This window comes from Jaculus jaculus, chromosome 21 (genome assembly GCF_020740685.1).
Source record: "Jaculus jaculus isolate mJacJac1 chromosome 21, mJacJac1.mat.Y.cur, whole genome shotgun sequence".
Lineage (NCBI taxonomy): Eukaryota > Metazoa > Chordata > Mammalia > Rodentia > Dipodidae > Jaculus > Jaculus jaculus.
In genome coordinates, this window is record NC_059122.1 from 13,515,146 (window position 1) to 13,539,034 (window position 23,889).

Here is a 23,889-nt window from a genome sequence, read left to right on the forward strand (position 1 = left end):
TTGATATTGTATATATATAATTACAGTGATTGTAATGGGGATGTAATATGATGGAGAATGGAATTTCAAATGGGAAAGTGTGGGGGTGGGGAGGGAGGGAATTACCATGGGATATATTTTATAATCATGGAAAATGTTAAAAAAAATTTAATTAAAAAAATAAATAAATAAAAATTTAAAAATGCCACAAAGATAGTAAGCTTCAGATGCTCACATGCTTGAAACCCTCCCTACTTTGAGATTCCAACTCACTTCTGTCAGAATGGCTATTATCAAGACATCAAACAATAAAAAATGCTGGTAAGGATGTGGAAAATGAGGAATGTAGTCTGGTCCAGCCATGGTAAAGTGGAGGTTCCTGAGACAGCTAAAAATAGATTTACCCTAGCTATATCACTGAGGACTAGGCTGGAGGGGCAGCTCAATGATAGAATGGATGTTACCTCTAGTGCCAAAAAACAAAGCCTGGCTGTACAGTGTTCTTGCTACGCTTGGACAAGACCAACTCCAGTAAGCTGACCAGCAACTCCACGATGCCAGAGGGGCACATCTTATTCCCTGCACAGCTGGCCGGCTCCCAGGGTTGCCAGTGACATTGAAAAAAAAGAAATTAAGAGAGGGAGTAAGCCGGGTGTGGTGGCGCACGCCTTTAATCCCAGCACTCGGGAGGCAGAGATAGGAGGATCGCCGTGAGTTCGAGGCCACCCTGAGACTACAGAGTGAATTCCAGGTCAGCCTGAGCTAGAGTGAGACTCTACCTTGAAAAATCAAAAAAAAAAAAAAAAAAAAAGAGAAGGAGGGAGGAAAGAGAGAAGGGAGAAAAAAAAGGGGGAGGCAGGCATGGTGGAACATGCCTTTAATCCCAGCAGAGGTAGGAGGATCACTGAGAGTTTGGGGCCACCCTGAAACTACAGAGTGAATTCCAGGTCAATCTGAACTAGAACGAGACCCCACCTCGCCTTGAAAAACCAAAAAAAGGAAGGAAGGAAGGAAGGAAGGAAGGAAGGAAGGAAGGAAGGAAGGAAGGAAGGACAACCCGTCTGCCTTGTTGCTTCTGGAGCAGTTTTAATTCCTCAGCGAGGGGAGGCGCTTTGGGGAAGGCTGGCTCTACAAGCTGGTGGCCATCTCCAGGCCCCGCTCCTGAAAGTACCAGTGCAGTGCCTGGGGACGGGCCTGGGAGCCCCGGTTGAGGAAATAGGTGGTGATCTTCCTGGGCTGCGCCCCATCTTCGGCCGCGGAGTCCTCCCTGTGCAGGAGACCGACACTGGCCACCGCGTGGTGGGGAGCGGCCCTGCCCAGCGGTGCTGAGCCACAGCCTCCTTCCCTTCCTTCCCCTGCCCACTGACACCCACCAGGTGACACCTTCCGCCTCCTTCTCCAGGATGGTCTGCGCGGTGCTCCAGCTGAACCGGACAAACTGAGGGAAGCCAAACACCGGCTCCACATGCTTTCTCAGCCACGCCTTCGTCTTTGGATCTGGGGGGGGGGGGCAAGGGTGACAGTCCCTGAGGCTTGGGTGACAGCATGCTCTCCCACACTCATTCCCCCTTCCTGAGGACTCCAGACCCCACCCATTGTCTGAATGAAGCATTTTCTTTTCTTTTTAAGGAAGTGATTTTATTTTTGGGTTTTCTTTTTTAAAATATTTTATTTTTATTTATTTATTTGACAGAGAAAGAGGGGGAGAGAGAGAGAGAGAGAATGGGCACACAAAGGCTTCTGGCCACTGCAATCAAACTCTATACACATGCACCCCTTTGTGCATCTGGTTAATGTGGGTCCTGGGGAATTGAACCTGGGTCCTCTGGCTTTGCAGGCAAATGCCTTAACCATTAAGCCATCCCTCCAGCCCTGAATGAAGCATTTTCTTGCCCCAGGTCCTTTGCACATGAACACACCCTCCCACTATGGCTAGACAAGCAGCACCCAAGATGATGAGGTTTGGGGGATCTTCCTCTGAGACGTTTCCCTGACCATCCCACCAAGGTTTTCTGTTGTTTTTATTTTATGGCTTTTTGAGTTGGGTCTCACAGTAGCTCAGGCTGGCCTCACAGCAATCCTCCTATCTCTGCCTCAGTGCTGGGATCAAAGGTGTATGCCAAGATTTTTTTTTTTTTTAATGTGAGAGAATCCATGCACCAAGGCCTCCAGCCATTGCAGTCAAAATCCACATGTGTGCCCACCTTGTGTGCATGTGAGACCTTGCACTTGCCTCACCTTGTGCATCTGGCTTGCTTGGGATCTGGAGAGGCAAACATGGGTCCTTAGGTTTTGCAGGTAAGCGCCTTAACCACTAAGCCATCTCTCCAGTCCCTACTTAGATTTTTTCTTTGTCTGTTTTTGTTTTTCGAGGTAGAATGCCACTCAAGCCCACGCTGACCTGGACTTCACTGTGTAGTCTCAAGATGGCCTTGAACTCAAGGCAATCCTCCTACCTCTGCCTGTGATGTCGTGTGAGTTTTTTTTTTTTTTTTTAATAACTAAGTGGGACTATAAATGCAGATAGATGTGTACAAGTACTAAGAGGCTCTTTTCTCAAATCCCTGAATTTCTGACTTTTGTTTAAGTCTTTCAAACTTGCATTTTCTTTCTGAATAGCAAAGGACTTTTGCCCTACACTTTCCTATGTACCTGAAAAGTATAGACACTGCGTTTCAATGGACTTATTGCTTACTTTTTACTGAAAACTTTTTCTGTAAACACAATTGCCTTGTTCAGTTTTGTTGTAAACTGACTTGCTATAAGATGTACTGTTGATATGCTTTCTGATGGGTGTTGGATAAAAGTGATAAAATAAAGCTTAAAAATAAAAAGAAAAGGGCTAGAGAGATGGCTTAGCAGTTAAGCACTTGCCTGTGAAGCATAAGGACACAGGTTCGAGGCTTGATTTCCCAGGACCCATGTTAGCCAGATGCACAAGTGGGTGCATGCGTCTGGAGTTTGTTTGCAGAGACTGGAAGCCCTGGAGCGCCCATTCTCTCTCTCTGTCACTCTCAAATAAATAAATAAAAATAAACAACAAAAATTTTTTTTTAATAAAAGAAAAAAAGAGAGTTCAAGGCCACCCTGAGACTACATAATGAATTCCAGGTCAGCCTGAACTAGAGACCCCACCTTGAAAAACCAAAACCTAAAATAATAATGATAAAATGTGGGGCTGTGGCTTATAAAAAAAATACACCGGGCATAGTGGAGCACACCTTTAATCCCAGCACTGGGGAGGCAGAGGTAGGAGGATCACTGAGAGATCGAGGCCACTCTGAGACTATGCAGTGAATTCCAGGTCAGCCTGGGCTGGGGTGAAACCTTACCTAGACAAACCATTAAATAAATAAATAAAAGTTAATTAATTAAATACCCTTCCCTAGAAGCATGCTCAGCCCTGGCCCAGCAGGCCCCCGCACCCTCACCGTTGGGGTAGCCCGAGCCGTAGTCAGCATCCACATCCTGCAGGCTTTCCACAAACCGCCAGGTCTTTACGGCCCGGTCCCGAGCAACCTGCAAACAGGACAGAAACTTGGAGTCTCTGTCTCCCGGGAAACCATGCCTGCCCCTTGTCCAGGGGCATGCTGAGCGCAGGCTGTAGCCAGTAGGGCTCTGACCTTGGCACAGATGCTGGCGGCACTGACCACAGGGTACAGGGCATCTGCCTTGGCCTTCACCGTCACCTGGATCCCCGGGAAGCGCTGCTGCAGCCGGGCCTGGTAGGTCTCTGGCATCCCGACGGTGTCCACAAACACCTGCCGCCACACAAAAGAAATGCAGCCATCAACAGCCAGAGAAACCAAAGTACAAAAGCTGCCGTTTCTTGGCCTTTCAAGATGCTGTGCCCACTGTCCAGAACATTCTTCTACCCTACAGTGTTGCTGCATAAGGAACCCAGATCCTGTGCATGCTAAGCAAGTGCTCCTCAAAACTACCAGCTCACACATTGCTTGTTTATTGTTGTTTTGTTTTGTTTTTGTTTTTCGAGGTAGGGTCTCGCTCTAGCCCAGGTTGACCTGGAATTCGCTATGTAGTCTCAGGGTAGCCTCGAACTCATGGTGATCCTCCTACCTCTGCCTCCCCAGTGCTAGGATTAATTAATAGCGTGTATCACCACACCCAGCTAATTTTCTTTCTTTTATTTTTTTTTTAAGAGCTGATGGGGATAAGTATTTGCACAAACATAAGTTTTCAGAATTACTTGTATTTTCTGTGCATGAGCTGATCATCTGTTCCCCAAGATGAGGCCCTGAACACGCAAGGACACTGTGGGGCACTGCTGGCCAGCTCGGCATTCAGGGACTGCGCCTCACTCAGCTCTTCAGCCAGGCCTGCCCACTACCTTACCTATCTCAACTTCACTCCCCTTTGCAATTCCCTCAGAACCACCCCTTCTTTGCCCATTGCAGTGCCCATTTCCATTTTCCACGGATCACTGAAACCTCATTCTTCCCCACTTGGCTGAATTTTGTGATTTAATTCCCACTGTGATCACAGAACTAAATGTCAAGATTTGCATTTCACAAAGACCTTCTGCTGCGTGGGGAGCAGATTGAAGGGGAGGGGGCTAGAGGTAAGGGAACCAGGGAGGAAGCTGGAAGCCTTTCAGGCTCATTCATGTGTGTATGGGGGGGGGGGTGGATCCTAGGACAGAGGACATGGCATGATTTTGGAGCCTCATGATCCTCTGGGCCTTTGGGATAGGGGTATGACTTAGCCTGGTGTGAGATACACAATAGGGCAGGAAGAAGAGGAAATAAAAATGAAATCTGGAACTGGAGAGATGGCTTAGCAGTTATGGTACCTGCCTGCAAAGCCACAGGACTCAGGTTCGATTCCTCAGTACCCACATGAGACAGATGCACAAGGGGGCACATGCATCTGGAGTTTATTTACAGTAAGTAGAGGTCCTGGTGTACCCATTCTCTCTCTCTCTGTCTCTTTCTCCCTTAAAAAAAAAAAAAAAAAGCCGGGTGGGGTGGTGCACACCTTTAATCCCAGCACTCAGGAGACAAAGGTAGGAGGATCACTGTGAGTTCAAGGCCACCCTGAGACTACAAAGTTAGTTCCAGGTCAGCCTGGGCTAGGTGAGACTCTACCTCGAAACCCTACCTTGAAAAACAAAACAAAACAACAACTATATATATTTATATTTATATATTTTTAAAGAAATGAAATCTGCTGGGTGTGGTAGCGCACACCTTTTATCCCAGCACTCAGGAGAAAGAGGTAGGAGGATCACCGTGAGTTCAAGGCCACCCTGTGACTACAGAGTGAATTCCAGGTCATCCTGGGCTAGGTGAGACTCTACCTCGAAAAACCAAAGTAGTGCTGGAGAGATGGCTTAGCAGCTAAGTGCTTGCCTGTGAAGCCTAAGGACCCGGGTTTGAGGCTCAATTCCCCAGGACCCACATTAGCCAGATGCACAAGGGGCGCAAGTGTCTGGAGTTCGTTTGCAGTGGCTGGAGGCCCTGGCGCACCCATTCTCTTTCTCTCTGTCTGTCACTCTCAAATAAATAAATAAAAATAAACAAAAAAATTTAAAAAAAAAAGTAACAACAATAGTGATGATGATGATGAAATCTGCTCCAAGATGCTGAAGGCACCTTTCTGTAACTTCAAGTAAAAAAGTATTTTTTTTCCCCCGAGGTAGGAAACCACTCTAGCTCAGGCTGACCTGGAATTCACTCTGTAGTCTCAGGATGGACTCAAACTCATGGCGATCCTCCTACCTCTGCTTCCTGGGTGCTAGGATTAAAGGTGTGCACCATTACACCTGGCTTTTTTCAAGTAATTTTTAAAAAAATTATTTGAGCGAGAGAGAGAATGAGCACACCAGGGGCCCCAGCCACTGCAGTGAACTCCAGATGCACGCACCACCTTGTGCATCTGGCTTTCATGGGTCCTGGGGAATTGAACCTGGGTCCTTTGGCTTTGTAGGCAGCGGCTTGACCACGAAGCCATCCCTCCAGCCTTGCTTCAAGTAAATTTGTTTTTATTCTATTCTGTTTGCTGGGGCCTCCTCTCAAACTTGCTCTGTAGCCATGGATAGTCCTGAAGTCCTAACCCTCCGGTCCCCACCTGCAGAGCGCTGTGGCGACAGGTGCTCGGCACTGTGTTGATTTATGCAGGGCTGGGGAATCAAACTCAGGACTTCGTGCATGCTAAGCGGGCAGCCTACCAATGGGGCTACATCCCCAGCGCTACTTTTTTTGTTTCTTTTTATTTACTTACTGATTTGAGAACGACAGAGAGCCGGGCGTGGTGGCGCACGCCTTTAATCCCAGCACTCGGGAGGCAGAGCTAGGAGGATCGCCGTGAGTTCGAGGCCACCCTGAGACTCCATAGTGAATTCCAGGTCAGCCTGGGCTAGAGTGAGACCCTACCTCAAAAAAAAAAAAAAAAAAAAAAGAGAGAGAGAGAGAGAGAGAACAACAGAGAGAAAAACAGGCAGAGAGAGAGAGAGAGAGACAGAAAGAGAGAAAGAATGGGTGCACCAGGGCCTCCAGGCCCTGCAAACGAACTCCAGATGCGTGCGCCCCCTTGTGCATCTGGCTTACGTGGGTCCTGGGGAATTAAACCTGGGTCCTTAGGCTTCACAGGCAAGCACTTAACTGCTAAGCCATCTCTCCAGCCACCACCACCCCCAGCCCTATTTTTAATTTTTTCTTTAGTAGTCTATGCTGACCTTGGAATTCATTATGTAGTTTCAAGGTGGCCTCAAACTCAGTGTTCCTCCTAACCCTGCCTCCTGAGTGCTGAGATTAAAGTCATGTACCACCACACCTAGCTCGTACTTTAAAAAAAAAATAGACCTTGATAGCCTGTTACTTTTGCCTCCACCTCCCTAGTGCTGGGATTTCAGTTGTGTGGAGCACCGTGCACAGCTTTGTTGGTGCTGGAGAATCAAACCCAGGGCTTCCTGCATGCTGGGCCAGCACTATAACTTAACTGAGCTCCATTTTGTTTTTCAAGGTAGGGTTTTACTCTAGCTCAGGCTGGCCTCGAACTCACGGCAATCCTCCTACCTCTGCCTCGCAAGGTCTGGGATTAAAGGCTTGTGCCACCACAACCAGCTCTGTGCTTCAATTTTTATTTTATTTTAGTTTTTGGTTTTTCAAAGGTAGGATCTCCCTCTAGCCCAGGCTGACCTGGAATTCACTATGCAGTTTCAGGCTGGCCTGAAACTCATGGTGATCCTCCTACCTCTGCCTCCTGAGTGCTGAGATTAAAGGCGTGCGCCGCCATGCTCAGCTCACTTGTCCTAAACCAGGCTGACCTGTAACTCACTCAGTAGCCCAGGTGGCCTTTAACTCATGTAGATCCTCCTACCTCAGCCTCCACAGTATTAGAATTAATAGCGTGTGTTACCATACCTAGCTCCAGCACCAATTTTTTTTTTTCTTCAAAACCCCATTTTATCAAAAAAGCGACCAAACAGACAACTCAACAGTTAGCTCACCTGAGTAACATTCACCCCTTGGTCCAATGCATATTGTATCAGCCCTGCAGCTGTATCATGGGACAGCGAATTCAGGTTGTACTTGACCCTGCGGCGTGGGACAGAGCTCAGTTATTCCCATTCTATTCACAGATCCCAGCCTGGCCAAGTTGGCTGTACCTCCATCTCAACCCTTCTGGGGCCCCTCACCGCCCAAGCATGCTGGTAGAGATGAGGTTCGGAGAGAGCACGTCGAGAACCCAGCCCACAAAGTCCTGGTCTTCCTCCATTTTTGCAAAAAGCCTTTCCCGTTCGTTCTCTGACAGAGTCTTTGAGTCTGCAAAGAGGGAGAGTGGCCAGTTCTAAGTTCCTGCCCCATTACACATGCCCAGGAACCCCGTGTGCAGGCATCCACCTTGGCTCACCTGCCACTTTTAGGGCCTCCAGATCTGCCAGGCGGGACACGGGGCAGTAACAGATGGCATACACCATGGGGCCTGGGAAAGAGGGAAAGTCAGATTTCAGGGGACAGGGACATATAGATGTTCACGATCACCGCCCCGCTATCGCTCCCTCCTCTGCACGCCCGGGGCAGTCCCGAACCCCCGTCCCAGTGCAAACTGCATCTCCCTCACGCAAGACCTTCCCGGAGCCCGGCCCTGGGGGCGCACCGAGGACTGGGCCCCGGCCCGCTTCATCCACGCCCAGGACACAGGGCTCATCGCGGCACGCGGTGGGCACAGGCGAGCTCAGGCGACAGCGGCCGGTATTGTCCCTCTCCAGCTCGCTGAGATCCATGCCGCCCCGGCGGCCGCCGCCAACGTCACAGCAGCGAGCGGCAGGAAGGCCAGCTGCAGGCGCGGGTCGCAGCGCGCCTTTCCCCCGGCCGCGCGGCGGCTCTCGATCCTGACCAATCAGCACGCAGAACTAGCCCCCGACGCTGGCGACGCTAGCGACGCCGCCGCCCCGCAGCCTCCTGGGAATTGTAGTCCGCTGGGGTTTGCCGTCGAAGGCGTGGTTGGCAGGCTAGAGTGGGTGGGGTCGTTTTGCAGGCTCCTCCCTCGGGCCTCTGGAGACTGGCCAGCCTTGGCTAGTGAGTGAAGGGAAATAAAGAGGAAATTGAACTGTATGAAACTCAGTTGGCTGATTTTTGTTTTTGTCTGTTTGTTGTTGTTGTTGTTGTTTTTTCAGGTGGGGTTTCACTCTAGCTCAGGCTGACCTGGAATTCACTGCATAGTCTCAGGGTGGCCTCGAACGCTCGGTGATCCTTCTACCTCTGCCTCCGGAGTGCTGGGATTAAAGGCGAGCGCCACCACGCCCGGCAAGTTGACTGATTTTTTTTTTTTAAGCCATATGTATACATATATATTATTTTTGTTTATTTGTTAAAGAGAGAGAGAGAGCCACTGCCAATGAACTCTAGATGCATGTGCCATCTTGTGTATCAGGCTTAAGGTGAGTTCTGGAGAGTTCAACCTGGGTCTTTAGGCTTCACAGGCAAGCGCCTTAACTGCAGAGCTATCTCTCTAGCCCTTAAATCAATCAATCAATCTATCGATTGATCGATCAATCTACCTACCTGCCAACATCTATCATCTTCCTTCCTTCCTTTCTCTCTTTCTTTTTTCTTTGAGGCTGGAGATCCCTTTAGCCCAGGCTGGCCTCCAAACTCCTGGCCTCAGTTCCCCGAGTGCTGGAATTATAGGGGTGGAACCGCTATGTCTGGCTTGTTGGCTGACTTTTTTTCTTTGTTTTCTTGAGAAGGATCTCATATGGCCCAGGCCAGCATTGAATCTCTATGAAATCCTGCCTCTACCTTCCAAGTACTGGGATCACAGGCCTGCGCCATCATGCCAGGCACTTCCATTATTTTCACATCTTAGAAAGTCAAATATCCTTTAATCCCAGAATTTGGAAGGCAGAGGTAGGAGGATCAGTGAGTTTAGGCCACCCTGAAACTACAGGGTGAATTCCAGGTCTGCCTGGGCTAGAGTGAGACCCTACCTCAAAAATAAAATAAAATAAAATAACAATAACAATAAAAAAAAAAGAGTAGAAAGTCAAATATCAGTGCATTCCCAGAATAGAAGAGTCTTCATCACCAGGTCTCCTCTGGCTTCCTCTTGGTCCTCCCCGCACCTCTCAGGCCACACTTGCTGTCCCTGCCGTTTCACACATCCTAAGTTCTTCCATTTGGTATCGCAGTTTCCAGGCTCAAGCTTCCTGACTAGGGATTCCCAAACTTCCGTCAGATCCAAACACCCCCTGATCTCCATTTCCCACCCTCTCATTCAAACCAAGCCTCCTTACTGCTGCTGGAGACTCCAGACCCCAAGTTGCGACAAGGGCCTACGCTGGAGGACATGAGTGACTCCACATTGTGAACTTTATACAGGAAGTTCAGCTTAGCTGGAGTCTCAGTGAGGTCACACCTACACTTGAACTCGGTGCTTGGCTTGCTTTAACACAGGGGGTCACCACAAGACAAGATGTTTTTTCTCGCTGTTGCCAAATGCAATTTTTTAAAAGATTTTATTTTTATTTATTTATTTGAGAGAGGGAAAGAGACAGAGAGTGAGAGAGCCAGGGCCTCCAACCACTGCAAACGAACTCCAGACACATGCGCCACCTTGTGCATCTGGCTTGTGTGGTCTGGGGGAATTGAACTGAGGTCTTTTGGCTCTGCAGGCAAATGCCTTAACTGCTAAACCATCTGTCCAACCCTACCAAATGCAATTTTTAGGTTCTGTATTAACTACTGCTTGCTTGTAGTTGCAGGAGCAAGAGAATGCAGGGAGAGAAGATTCTGGAAAAGTTCTCAATTTGTTTTTCTAAAACCAACTGAAATTAACTCTTCTTTTTGTAAGATTATGATTATTGAACTTCTGAACTGGGAAACTAAGATGTGAAATCTCATGGCTTTCTCCTATAAAAGGAGCCCGAAAGTACAGTTTGGCACTGCATTCAGGCTCCTGAGTCACAGGCCTGCCAATAAAGACCCCTTTCTTACTACCTGGTGTCCACGTGGTCTGCCCTAAGGGTCCTCACCAGAACAAACTGTGCCTCAGGGTCTCCACCCACCAGGCAGGCTGATTCTCCTGCTGAGAAGGCCCCACTCCATCCACAAGCAGCAACCCTTCTTCTGGGGCCGTCCCCTATTTTAGCGAGGCCACGCCTCCAGGCTCCCTTACCACCCCAACTAAGTTTCTTTCTGGGTTCTGGTTCTCATCAGGGTCATGTCCCTTCCTTAGAATCCCACCCAGACCTCTCCCTCTCCCTCTCTCTGTCACTACCTTCCCTTCTTTTTTTTTTTTTTTTTTTTTTTTTTTTTTTTTTTGAGGTAGGGTCTTACTCTAGTCCAGGCTGACCTGGAATTCACTGTGGAGTCTCAGGCTGGTCTTAAACTCATGGTGATTGTCCTACCTCTGCTGCCTCCCAAATGCTGGGATTAAAGGTGTGCACCACCATGCTTGGCTTCTTTTCTTTATCTTTCTTTTTTTTTTGTTGTTGTTTATTTTTATTTATTAATTTGAGAGTGACAAACAGAGAAAGAGGGATAGAAAGAGAGAGAATGGGCACATCAGGGCCTCCAGCCACTGCAAAGGAACTCCAGATACATGCACCATCTTGTGCATCTGGCTTACGTAGGTACTGGGGAATCAAGCCCCGAACGGGGGTCCTTAGGCTTCACAAGCAACTGCTTAACCGCTAATCCATCTCTCCAGCCCATTTTTCCTTTTTTAAAAAAAATTATTTATTTGAAAGTATGAGATAGAAAACAAGGAGAGTGAGAAAGAATGGGCACGCCAGGGCTTCCAGCTGCTGCAAGCAAACTCGAACAGCATGCACCGCTGTGTGCAGCTGGCTTACATTGGTCGTGGGGAACGAAACCTGGGTCCTGTGGTTTTGCAGGCAAGAGCTTTAACCACTAAGCAATCTCTTCAGCCCTCTGTCTTCCTTGTTTTTTTTCTCTCTCTCCACAAGGTCTCAATTTTATTTTATTTTTTTAGAAAGAGAGAGGGAAAGAGAGGATGGGCATGCTAGGGTCTCCAGCCACTGCAAATGAACTCCAGATGCATGTGCCCCCTTATGCATCTGGTTTATGTGGGTCCTGGAGAATGGAACCGGGGTCCTTTGGCTTTTCAGGCAAACGCCTTAACTGCTAAGTCATCTCTCCTGCCTAAGTATTCAATTTAGATAATGCTTGCCTCTAACTCGCAATCCTCCTGCCTCAGCCTCAATGTGTTTTGTGTGCGCGCAGGGACCAATAACCTTTCCTTCTTTCTTTCTCCCTGGATAACAGGGAGGTTCAAATGTCTTGACTAAGGTGGCTCCTCTGCCACCAGCCTACAGCCTCACATTTTGGGCTTCCCCCTCCTATGAGCCCGACCAGCCCTGGTTTCAACCCTCTCTGCTTCCGCCACTCACCGGGGCTCAGGCCCTCCAGTTGCAGTCGATTGGCTTGCAAGAACAGTCCTGTTGGCGGCAGGGTCTCACCTGGACCAGGTGCTCCTGGTCCATGAACACAGGGCCAGGGGCTGTGCCCAGCACCTTGCGGGTGCGCTTCTGTTTGCCCAGGTCGCAGAAACAGCGCCACTTTCCCCACGGGCCCAGAAAGGACTTTTCTATGACTGGGAAGAGACGTGGGGGGGGGGGGTCAGGGGAGGACTCTAATTATCATCCCGTCCTCCAGGGAGAGCACAAGATAAGGAACTTGGCAACAGTTACTGTTTGGTAAATTCTGACTCTCCCTTAGTCTAGTTCCCAGGTGGGGAAACTGGCCTGGAGTGAACCAGCCACCCTTTCAAACACAAGTAATCGGCCCAGGAAGACTGCAGATTCACACTCGTTGAGCAGTGTGGCAGCCAAAAGTGTGGACACCCTTGGCACCAAAGTTGACTCCTGTCCTCAAGGGCCTGACCGTGGACCTACCCGGAGGGCACAGTGCCACCTGATCAGCAGGGCTGACAGGTGGGAAATTAAACGACATCATTGACATAATGGAGGTATTTAAAGTCCCCGGGGGCTGTCCTAGCCTGTAGAAACAAAATAACTATTATTACAGCTTTTTTGGGGGGGGGGGGGGAGGGAGGAGTCATAGTATTGGAGATGGCATCTGGAGCCTCACACTTGCTAGGCAAACGCTTCGCGTCTCACTACACACCCAGCTGCGAGCGAAGATGTCCTTAATAGAACTTTTTGTCTTCCCCATGACCTGAAAGACTCCCACTCAGCTCCTGGGGTCTCCAAGACCGACACCTCGCCAGGTCTCTCTGCCACACCACACCCGCCTCTTTCCCCCGCTCTCCGGGGGCCTCTTAGCAGAGGCCTTTGCATTTCCCGGGGCACTGTCTCCCTAAATCTTTGCAATTTTGGTTTGGCTCGTCGTTCCGGCCGTGCTGGTTACCTGCCGTCACCAGACACACCTTTGCTGGCTTGTGGAGCTCAGCCACCCCGTTCCTTTCTCAGCCGCCACTCTCCGCAGCACCTATGTTTATGGGATGCGTGTGTAGCCTCACCACACCCCATGACACGCCAGTGTCTAGTGCAATTAACAGATGAGACACTGTTTCAGGAAAGAAAAATAATAATAAATAATAGCCAGCCCCGGGGGACCGCGCCAGGTCTAAGCTGGCAGGTGATCTGCAATCCACCGGGGGGAAGAATCTGCAGGGAGCCAGCTGGCGAGGTGAGTTGTGTGTGTGTGGGGGGGGGATCACCTCACGTCTTTATCACACCCCGCCGCCTGCCTTGATTTACCCTTTTGTCGCTGCAGCCCCAGCAGTTCCCAGGTATCACCTACTCCCTCTTGGCCAAAATACTGGTAATCAGGGGAGATCTGGGTCGGGGCGGCCAGCACCAGGAGCATCAGGGGTGGCAGCAGGAGGGCCGGCGGGCTCCAGGCCATGCCAGGCTCCAACCGCCCGCTCCACCCACGAGCTCGGGAACCCAGGCCCCCGGGTGCAGAGCCCGACGGGGCCGGGCGATGGGCGGGGCAGGTGCTTGGGTTCTGAAAGCTTTCCCACCCCTCCCCCACCCCCGCCGTGCGCAGGCGCGGAGATGCACCGCGATCCCCCACCCCCCCCCATCCCTGGTGACGCAGTGGACCCGGCCGCGCCACCCACCTCCCCGGCGCCGCGCACTGCATGGTTTGGACCGCGCATAAAAGGCTCCCTGGTCCCCGAGGTGCCCCGGGCTCAGCTCGGATCTCCTCGGTCTGGTGCATTGGCTCTCCCGCGTGTCCGGCTCTCGCTCACCGCAGGTATGGAAACCTGAGGGGCCTCCGGAAAGAAAGGAAGGGAGCCCCGACCGGCCCGATCGCGGACCCCACTCGCTGGGCCGCCTTTTGTTTTTCCGTGCGCCATGGTGGCCGTCTTTGTCCTTGTCGCGGAAAGACCGGGACCGAGCTTCGGAGTGTCAGGCCCGGGGGCAGGAGACCCAGCCTCTGGCTGTCGGAGGTCTCGCTGTGCTCCTTCGGGACGAGGCCCCTGTTCCCCCCACCCCCACGATCCGACCCCTCTGCATCACGGCGAGGGCAGCGGGGGAGGCCTGGCATCCGTGGCTGGGTCACTCGGTGTAGCCGGCTAACGGGGCGGGGGTGGGGGGTGGGGGACGGGTCTCCAGCGGCCTTGCAGACCGGGGTCCTGCGGGGGTGCGGATGAATGCTGCTGCTAGGGCCGCCCCGACTCCTCGTCGAGGCCCGTGCGCAGTGTGACCTTGGGGAGGGAGGACAAAGGGTCTTCCCGCGCGCACTGAGGGTGGCGGGGGTGGGGTCTCGGCTCTCAGGCATGGCCTCCGGCAACGCGCACATTGGAAAGCCCGCCCCTGACTTCACGGCCACGGCGGTGGTGGACGGAGCCTTCAAGGAAGTCAAGCTTTCGGACTATAGAGGTGAGGGGGGCTCTGGAAAGGGGGCGTCCAGGTGGGGGCGGGGCCCGCGCATGAGAGGGGCTGGCGCTAACTTCTCTCCTTCTCTCTCTCTCTCTCTCTCTCTCTCTCTCTATCCTCCTCCTCCTCCTCCCCAGGGAAGTACGTGGTCCTCTTCTTTTATCCACTGGACTTCACTTTTGTGTGCCCCACGGAGATCATTGCTTTCAGCAACCGTGCAGAGGACTTCCGAAAGCTGGGCTGCGAGGTGCTGGGCGTGTCCGTGGATTCTCAGTTCACCCACCTGGCGTGGTACGAGCGGGCGGGCGTCGGGGGTGAGGACACGGGACAGACCGGGGAGGGCGCAGCAAAAGCCACCCAAGCATTGGGCATGTATTTACGGCAGAAGGAGACACTGGCCACACCCGCACACACACGTACAATTAAACAAATTTTTAAAAAGGGAGCTCGGTGTGGTGCCGCATGCCTTTGGTCCCAGCACTTGGGACGCAGGGGTACGGGGCATGCCTTGAGTTTGAGGCCAGCTTGGGACTATAGTGGAGTTCAGGTCAACCTGTGCTAGAGTGAGACCCTACCTCAAAAAAAAAAAAAAAGTAATGGGCGGCTGGAGAGATGACTTAGCGGTTAAGGCGCGTTTGCCTGCAAAGCCAAAGGACCCATGTAACCAGATGCACAAGGGGGCGCATGGGTCTGGAGTTTTTTGCAGTGGCTGGAGGCCCTGGCGTGCCCATTCTCTCTGTCCCTCTCTCTCAAATAAATACATAAAAATAAAGCAAAAAAAAATTTAATGAGGTATGCTACATTTAAAATAAAAAAAAAAACAATGGGCTGAAGAGATGGCTCATTGGTTAAGGAGCTTGGCTGCGAAGCCTAAGGACCCATGTTGGTCTCTTAATTCCCACTTAAGCCAGACGCACAAAGGTCATCCTGCCCCCCATTTTTATAAAGAGTGGAAACAATGGCATCCCAGCCCTTAACAATGATGCAGCAATGCTTGGTAACTGGCTGGACAGGGCCAGAGAATTCCAGGCTTTGTCCCACTGGGTTCTCAGGAGACAGGCTACCTTGCCCTGTTTCATGAAAACAGTAACTCCAGTTTCTGGCTTCAAGACCAGAACTAGAGGATGATGAGAAACCTACCCCCTCCCAACCCACTTTTTTTTTTTTTCTTATTCACTTATTTGAGAGAGCCAGAGAATGGGCGCTGGCGTGCCAGGTCCTCCAGGTACTGCAAAGGAGTTCCAGATGCCACTTTGTGCATCTGGCTTATGTGGGTCCTGGGTCCTTAGGCTTTGCAGGCAAGCGCCTTAACGGCTAAGCCAGCTCTCCAGCGCCCCCCCACACACTTTGGTTATTTTCTGTAGTACTGGGGATCGTACCCAAAGCCTCTCTCCTGCTGGGCAAGTGTTCTACTCGGCCCTGTCTTTACACTTGGACAATGGGAACTCTTACTATTGCGGGGGTCTCTACTGCTAGATATTGGAGCCTCCAAGCACAGGTGAAGCCACCTAGAGATACTGCTTTTACTAGAAAGAGTCCCCAGCTGCGCGGTGCCCCGGGTGGGGTGGGTGGGTGTGACTCCCTAGGCCTGCTCTAAACCCTTTATCTTGGGCTTCCAGCACCCCGAGTCCATTCTTATCACACCTAAGGCCCCCAGGGAGGAGGACCCTGCTGTGCTGGGCATTCTGAGGCCCCAACCTTGTCTCTCGTCCTCAGGATCAACACTCCCCGGAAGGAGGGGGGCTTGGGCCCCCTCAACATCCCCCTGCTTGCTGATGTGACCAGAAGTTTGTCCAGTAGTTATGGCGTGTTGAAAAACGATGAAGGCATCGCCTACAGGTATAGCAAGAACCCTCAGTTCACTCTGAGAGCCCCTGTCTCCAAGGTGAAGGGTCCACCATAGCTAATGGGGTGTGGGTGGGGAGGGCCCTCCCCTGGTTCTGAAAGCAGGGCTCCCAGCCCTTCACTGTGTCTTCGTGTCTTCAGGGGCCTCTTTATCATCGATGCCAAGGGTGTCCTTCGACAGATCACGGTCAATGACTTGCCCGTAGGGCGCTCTGTGGATGAGGCTCTGCGCTTAGTCCAGGCCTTCCAGTACACAGATGAGCATGGGGAAGGTAAGAGAGTGTGTGTGTGTGTGTGTGTGTGTGTGTGTGTACACGTGGCTATGGCCTCAGGGATCCATCCACCATGCAGATGTTCACTGCCTTTGGAAGCATCTATGTGAGATAGATGTTAGAAAGGCCCATAAAGATTGGGCTCAGGGGGTCCAGAGAGATGGCTTAGCGGTTAAGCGTTTGCCTGTGAAGCCTAAGGACCCCGGTTAAGGGCTTGATTCCCCAGGACCCACGATAGCCAGATGCACGAGGGGGTGCACGCATCTGGAGGTCTTTTGCAGTGGCTGGAGGCCCTGGTGCGCCCATTCTCTCTCTCTATCTGTCTCTTCCTGTCGCTCTCAACTAAATAAATAAAAATGAAAAAACATTGTCTACAGGAGATTTCTGGGTGGGCAGGAGATACCCCAATATAAATGTGGTATCCCAGCACTCAGGAGGCTGAGGTAGGAATGATCATTAAGGTCAGCCTAGGGGTAAAGTGAGTCTCAGATCAGCCTGAGCTAGAATGAGACCCTGCCTGAAAAACAGTGGGGTTGGGGGGAGAGAGGCATTTGAGTAGTCATGTCCTAAGTCAATGTTAGTTAGTGTATTAGAGTACTTTTTTAATTTTTTTTTTAATTTATTTTTTTTTAAATTTATTTGAAAGCGACAGACACAGAGAGAAAGACAGATAGAGGGAGAGAGAGAGAATGGGCGCGCCAGGGCTTCCAGCCTCTGCAAACGAACTCCAGACGCGTGCGCCCCCTTGTGCATCTGGCTAACGTGGGACCTGGGGAACTGAGCCTCGAACCGGGGTTCTTAGGCTTCACAGGCAAGCGCTTAACTGCTAAGCCATCTCTCCAGCCCTTTTTTTATTTTTTTTGAGGTAGGGTCTCATTCTAGCTCGGGCTGACCTAGAATTCACCATGTAGTCTCCGGGTAGCCTCCAACTCATGGCAATTCTCCTACCTTTGCTTCCCGAGTGCTGGGATTAAAGGCATGCACCACCATGACTGGCTTTTTTTTTTTTTTAAGCAGGGGTCAAAACAAGACCCCATGCACCATACATATTAGGTAAGTGCTGTATCGCTGAGTTGCAAACCCCATCACAGCTCCTTCTCGTGTAAAGAAGAAAACCTGACCCCAGACTCGATGTCTAGTGGAGCTGGGACTGAGGAAGAGAGTGAATTAAAGGCATAAAATAAGATAGCAAGGGTAAAAGAAAGAAAGCCATTTACAAGGATGGGCATGGTGTTGAAGGCACACTCAGGAGGCTGAGGCAGGAAGATCATGTGTTTGAGGCTACATAGCAAGATTCCATTAATAAAGAACAAGGGGAGCGGGCGTGGTGGCGCATGTCTTTAATCCCAGCACTCGGGAGGCAGAGGTAGGAGGATTGCCGTGAGTTCGAGGCCACCCTGAGACTCCATAGTAAATTCCAGGTCAGCCTGGGCTAGAGTGAGACCCTACCGGCTAAGGTGCTTGCCTGCAAAGCCAAAGGACCCAGGTTTGAACCCCCCCAGGACCCACATAAGCCAGCTGCACAAGGGGGCCGCACACATCTGGAGTTCATTTGCAGTGACCAGAGGCTCTGGCGTGCCCATTCTCTCTCTCTCTCTCTCTGTCTCTCTACCTGCCTATTTCTGTATCTCTCTCAAATAAATAAAAATAAAATATATCTTTTTAAAAGAATAAGGTAGCACACACCTTTAATCTCAGCACTCCAGAGGCCAAGGCAGGAGGATTGCTGTATGAGGCCATCCTGAGATGAATTGCAGGTCAGCCTAGGCTAGAGGGAGACCCTACCTCAAAAAAATAAATAAACAAAAGTGCTGAGCTTGGTGGTATAGACCTGTAGTCTAAGGAGGTCAAGAGGCTGAAGTACAAGGATTGTGAGTTCAAGACCACCCTGGGCTATAGAGGAAGACTTTGTCTTAAAACGTTTAAAAAAGGACTGGGGAAATGGCTTAGTAGTTAAGGCGTTTACCTGTGAAACCTAAGGACCCCAGTTCGATTCCCCAGGACCCACATAAGCCAGATGCACAAGGGAGCACATGTGTCTGGAGTTCATTTGCAGTGGCTGGAGGCCCTTGCTTGCCCATTGTTTCTTTCTGTCTGCCTCTTCCTCTCTCTCTCATTCAAATAAATAAATAAAATATATTTTTTAAAAGGTTTAAAAAAAAGAGGTGGGCGTGGTGGTGCACACCTTTAATCCCAGTACTCGGAGATTGCCGTGAGTTCGAGGCCACCCTGAGACTATGTAGTAAAAAAAGAAAGGAAAGCAGTCTATGTATGTGGCTCTGTTTGCCTAGCACACACAAGGTCCTAGGATCAAACTCCAGTGCTTTGATATAAATAAATAAATAGAACCTGAAGAATGGGGCAGAAAAATGTCAAGTAAAGCAACGTTACTTATGGTCTTATGTCAGCATTTGAGATCACAGCCTTTTCTTCTGCAGTTAAGGCTCTTTGGTTTTTTGAGGTAGGGTCTTAACTGTAGTCCAGGCTGACATGGAATTCACTATGGAGTCTCAGGGTGGCCTCGAACTCCTGGCGATCTTCCTTCCTCTGCCTCCCGAGTGCTGGGATTGAAGGTGTGCGCCACCATGCCCTGCGGTGCAGGCTCTTTTTTTAGACCGTTTGTCCCTGACCTTGACTGTGGGGTGAAGGCTCACTTGTGCATCCTTGTATGTCTTTCCACAGTCTGTCCCGCTGGCTGGAAGCCTGGGAGTGACACCATCAAGCCCAATGTGGATGACAGCAAGGAATACTTCTCCAAACACAATTAGGCCGTGACCAGCGGTGAACTTGGGTCGTTGGATCCCACCTGCGCCCACACCTGGGTGTCCTCGCTGACCCACAAAAGGCTAGACCTGCTTCGCTAAGCTCTGTAGTCGGCTGTGGTCTGGGGGAGGGCTGGAACCTGGGCCAAGGTGTTCTCATTCCCCACCTGGGATCTGGTGACTAGTGACACCCCGCCTCCATTTCTGAGTCTACCCAGGTAGGCACAGGCCTACAGGTAACCAATAAAAGTATTAGGGACTGGTGTGCGTCTGTGGCTGCTTGCTGTTGTTGATCTTGTTCCTCCCAAGAAGCTGCCCCGGAAAACTGACCTTGTAGTTGCATATTGTCACCACGCGGTGGCAGCCTGACCTCGAGCATGTCTTAAACCTTCCCTTTTCTTCCTTGGTCTGGGCAAGACATCCAGGCGGTGGTGAACAGCTTGTGACCCCCAGGACATTCTGCGATCTGAAACATTGCATGTAAGCCCCTACACGCCACCATCCAACAGCCTGGGTTAGAATGCCTCCCTCCCACCACAGTCCTGTTAAGCAAGACTTCCTCCATTGAACTAAGTCGTCACCTCCTCAAATCACATGTTTTTGTTTGTGTGCTTTTCCTGGTAGGGTCTCGCTCTACCCTGGGCCTGACTTGGAATTCACTATGAAGTGTCAGGGTGGCCTCGAACTCGTGGAGATCCTCCTACCTCTGCCTCCCGAGTGCTGGGATTAAAGGCGTGCACCACCACACCCAGCTCTTTATGTAGTTTATTTATTAGAGAGAAAGAAATAGGCAAATAGAGCATGGAGATCACCATCCACATGATCCTCAAGCGAAGCCAACAGGGAGAGCCCGGGCTGTGTCCCTGGTTCCAGGAAGACATGCCTGCTTGCCTCCTGCTTGGAGAAAAGTATTGCACAAGAGCGTTCCCAGAGCTTCCATTTGATGCTGTGTGAGCTTAAGCAAGAGGCTTTGTGGCTCCAAGTTCTAGTTTCATCCCACAGAATAAGGCTGGCTTGGTCAATTGTTCTTTGTTGTTGTTTTGTTTTGTTGAGGGAGGGTCTCACTCTGGCCCAGGCTGACCTGGAATTCACTATGTAATCTCAGGGTGGCCTCGAACTCTCGGCAATCCTCCTACCTCTGCCTTCTGAGTGCTGGGATTAAAGGCGTGTGCCACCAAGCCCCCCCCCACCCTTTTTTTTCCCTCTTCGGGTCTCAGTCTAGTCCAGACTGATCTAGAACTCATTCTGTAGTCCCAGGCTGGCCTCAACTCAGCAATCTCACTTCCAAGTGCTGGAATCAAAGGTTGCTTGTTTATTTTATATATATATATATATTATTTGAGAGAGAGAATGGGCACTGCAGGTCCTCTAACAGTTGCAAAGGAACTGCAGATACATATGCCACCTTGTACATCTGGCTTTACATGCGTACTAGGGAATCGAACCTGGATCTAGTGCCTTATTGCTGAGCCATCTCTCTAACCCTGGTGTTTTTGTTTGTTTCTGTCTTTTTTTGTCTTTAATTTTGTTTTTTTGACGTAGGGTTTCACTCTAGGCCACCTTCACCTAGAATTCACTATGTATGTAGTCTTCAGATGGCCTCAAACTCAGTGATCCTCCTACTATTTATTTTAGCTATTTGAGAGAGAGACAGGCAGATAATAGGCACGCCAGAGCCAGGCATGGTGGCACACGCCTTTATTCCCAGCACTTGGGAGGCAGAGGTAGGAGGATTACCATGAGTTTGAGGATAGCATGAGAATACACAGTGAATTTCAGGTCATCCTGGGCTAGGTTAAGACCCTACCTCGAAAGAAAAAGAATAGGCATGCCAGGGCCTTCAGCCACTGCAACCAAACTTCAGTAGCATGTGGCACCTTGTGCATCTGGTTTATGTGGGTCCTGGGGAATTGAACCTGGGTCCTTTGGCTTTGCAGGCAAGCACTTTAACCTCTAAACCAGCCTCTTTAAAAAATTTATTTATTACTATGGTCTTTTTTTTCGAGGTAGGGTCTCACTGTAGTCCAGGCTGACCTAGAACTCACTATGTAGTCTCAGAGTGGCCTCAAATTCACAGCAATCCTCCTACCTCTGCCTCCCGAGTGCTGGGATTAAAGGCATGAGCCACCAGGCCTGTCTCTTTATTTTTATTTTATTTATTTATTTTTGGTTTTTCAAGATAAGGTCTCACTCTAGCTCAAGCTGACCTGGAATTCACTATGTAGGCTCAGAGCGGCCTGGAACTTTTGGCGATCCTCCTACCTCTGCTTCCTGAGTGCTGGGATTAAAGGTATGAGCTGCCATGCCTGGCTGATTTTATTTTTTTTTAAAGATTTATTTTTATTTATTTATTAGAGACAGAGAGAGGTGGGGGGAGACAGGGAGAGTGAAAACGGGCACACCAGGGCCTCTAACCACTGCATATGCCACCTTGTGCATCTGGCTTACATGGGATCTGGAGAGGTGAACCTGGGTCCTTAGGCTTTGCAGGCATGTGCCTTAACCACTAAGCCATCTCTCCAGCCCCTGCTTTTCATTGAGACAAGAGTTGGCCTCTTCCTACCTCAGGCTGCAAATGATGGAGTTACAGGACTGCATCACCCTGTCTTCCAGGACCAGCTCATTTCACAGACCCACTCCCCCCACTGAACCGGGTTCTCAGTTGCCCCTTGGAATTAATGTGCTCTTCCCAAAGCCCAAGGAGCCTCCTTTGAGCTCTTCTACTGCACCAAAGATCGTTCCATTCTAGGCAGTGTTTCTGGATTGATCTTGTCCTGGGCACAGAAATTCAAGTGTCTCCATGTGCCTAGCTGTTTGCTTGGGGCTCCCACTTTTTCATATTTGATTTTTTTTTTTTCCGAGCTAGGGTCTCACTCTAGCTCAGGTGACCTGGAATTCACTGCGTAGTCTCAGGGTGGCCTCGAACTCACAGCAATCCTACCTCTGCCTCCTGAGCGCTGGGATAAAAGGCGTGTGCCATCACGCCCGCCTCAAATTTTTTATTTTTTTTATTTTTTTGTGTGAGCAGAAAGAATGGGCATGCCAAGGGCTGTGGCCACTGCGAATGGACTCCAGATGTGTGCTGCACTTTGCACATCTGGTTTAATGTGAGTACTGGGCAATCTGAACTGGGCCATCAGGCTTTGCAAGCAAATGCATTTAACTGCTGAGTCATCTCCCCAGCCCAAGGGCTGCTATTTATTCAGAGGTTGGTTGTGGTCATTTTGTTTTTGAGACAGTCACCTGTGTAGTCTAAGCTGGTCTAGAACTCAAGATGATTGTGTCTCTCGGCCTCTCTGATGTTGGATTATCTATGTATGGCCATATCACCCTGAGTGCCCAATCTTGTCTAGTGCTGGACTTCATGCCATGACCACCAGTCCCAGCCCTCTTCCTTGGTGCTGGCTACCGAACCCAGGGCCTCTTACTGCCCATTCAGTGTCAAGAAAGTCCACTCCTAGCCCAGTCTTGACCCCCTGATTCAGAGGGAGAAAGAGGCAAAATGAGTGCGCCAGGGCCTGCAGACGCATGGACCGCCGTGTGCATCTGGCTTACGTGGGTCCTGGGGAATAGAAACTGCGTCCTTAGGCTTCGCAGGCAAGTGTTTTAACCGCTAACCCATCTCCCCCCCCCCCCCCCGCAATCGTCCATATATAAATTGCTGGAAGTTTTGTCCTGTCTAACCCACCACCGTGGCTTGCTTTCTCCCCTGCTCTGGGGTCTTCCAGGTTCAAGGCCAGACAAGAATCCACCGGGTACGTGAGCAGCTCTCACCTTCCTGGTCTTCGACGCGTGGGAGGGCCCCAGCAAGAGGGCGGTGGCGGCGCCCCGCGGGCCCAAGCAGCCGCCCTGGCAGGACCAGACCTGGCAGTCGCCCCGCTCCAAGCCTGGCACCCGGGAGGGGAAACGGGCAGGCGGGTGCCGCCCTTCCTGGCGGGGGCTGAGGCGGGGGAACGGCGTCGGGCAGCTACGCGGAGGGAGGTAACAGCAGGCACCATCCGCCCGGGTCACATCAGACGCAGGGGGCGTGGGCACGGCCGCGGCTTGGGCGCCTGGCGGTGGACGGAGGCTCGGGGACGGGGTGGGGGTGGGGGTGGGGATGGGGGGGACGGGGATGGCTCCCAGGGCCCAGAAGGTGGCAAGCAAGCCCTCCCCAGGCCCTGGAGCTCTGGACCCAGACCTGGGGCTTTCCGAAGCCCAGGCAGCCGCCCGCCGGGAAAATCCCGACCCCCTTCCCGGCGCCCAGGCCCTGCCCGGCAGTGCGGGGAGGGAGGGGGGAGGGGATTCCCGGAATCTGCCCAGAGACCGCGGTGACGTCACGCGGCAGAATCGGCCCATGTTTGGGCAGCGCTTCCGCTGCGTCAGCGGGGAAAGCCCCTGCGCGCGCGCGCACGGCCGGGCGGGCTCGGCCCCTGCGCACTGCGCGTCCCGCCCATCCTGTGCCAGGGTCTCCAGACCCCTGGAGAGAGAGATCGGGGCACCCTGCAAAGGCTTGGGTGCCCGGGCTGCACCCCAAGATGCCTGAACGGAAGAGCTGCACACAGCAGCGGGGGAGGAGAGTTGGGGTGCGTGTGGGCAGGAGCAGCCCACTCCCCTCCATCCTCCGGGCTTGTAAGAAAACAAGAAGACAGAAATTAATAAAGAACCTTTTTTTTTTTACTTAAATAGATTCAATAAAAAGTCAAACACACACACA

General features: G+C 51.2%; 3 protein-coding genes across 3 annotated transcripts; 1 reads left to right on the plus strand and 2 right to left on the minus strand.

Moving 5' to 3' along the window:
- Window positions 1–1,045: 1,045 nt before the first annotated feature.
- Rnaseh2a (ribonuclease H2 subunit A) lies at window positions 1,046–8,310 on the minus strand. Its single transcript, XM_004672454.2, has 8 exons — window positions 8,098–8,310; window positions 7,852–7,923; window positions 7,637–7,763; window positions 7,448–7,535; window positions 3,603–3,740; window positions 3,411–3,498; window positions 1,353–1,476; window positions 1,046–1,246 (listed from the first exon to the last, which is right to left on the minus strand). The coding sequence occupies exons 1-8, from the start codon at window positions 8,222–8,224 to the stop codon at window positions 1,108–1,110; spliced, it is 903 nt and encodes a 300-aa protein (XP_004672511.1). The 5' UTR covers window positions 8,225–8,310; the 3' UTR covers window positions 1,046–1,107.
- A 54-nt stretch (window positions 8,311–8,364) lies between these two features.
- On the minus strand, window positions 8,365–13,409 carry Thsd8 (thrombospondin type 1 domain containing 8). Its single transcript, XM_045139327.1, has 3 exons — window positions 13,187–13,409; window positions 11,855–12,057; window positions 8,365–8,516 (listed from the first exon to the last, which is right to left on the minus strand). The coding sequence occupies exons 1-2, from the start codon at window positions 13,332–13,334 to the stop codon at window positions 11,861–11,863; spliced, it is 345 nt and encodes a 114-aa protein (XP_044995262.1). The 5' UTR covers window positions 13,335–13,409; the 3' UTR covers window positions 8,365–8,516; window positions 11,855–11,860.
- A 124-nt stretch (window positions 13,410–13,533) lies between these two features.
- On the plus strand, window positions 13,534–19,456 carry Prdx2 (peroxiredoxin 2). Its single transcript, XM_004672453.2, has 6 exons — window positions 13,534–13,688; window positions 14,213–14,317; window positions 14,452–14,605; window positions 16,031–16,153; window positions 16,301–16,431; window positions 19,114–19,456. Exons 2-6 carry the CDS (start codon window positions 14,215–14,217, stop codon window positions 19,197–19,199), a joined length of 597 nt encoding a protein of 198 aa, XP_004672510.1. The 5' UTR covers window positions 13,534–13,688; window positions 14,213–14,214; the 3' UTR covers window positions 19,200–19,456.
- The last annotated feature ends 4,433 nt before the right edge of the window (window positions 19,457–23,889 follow it).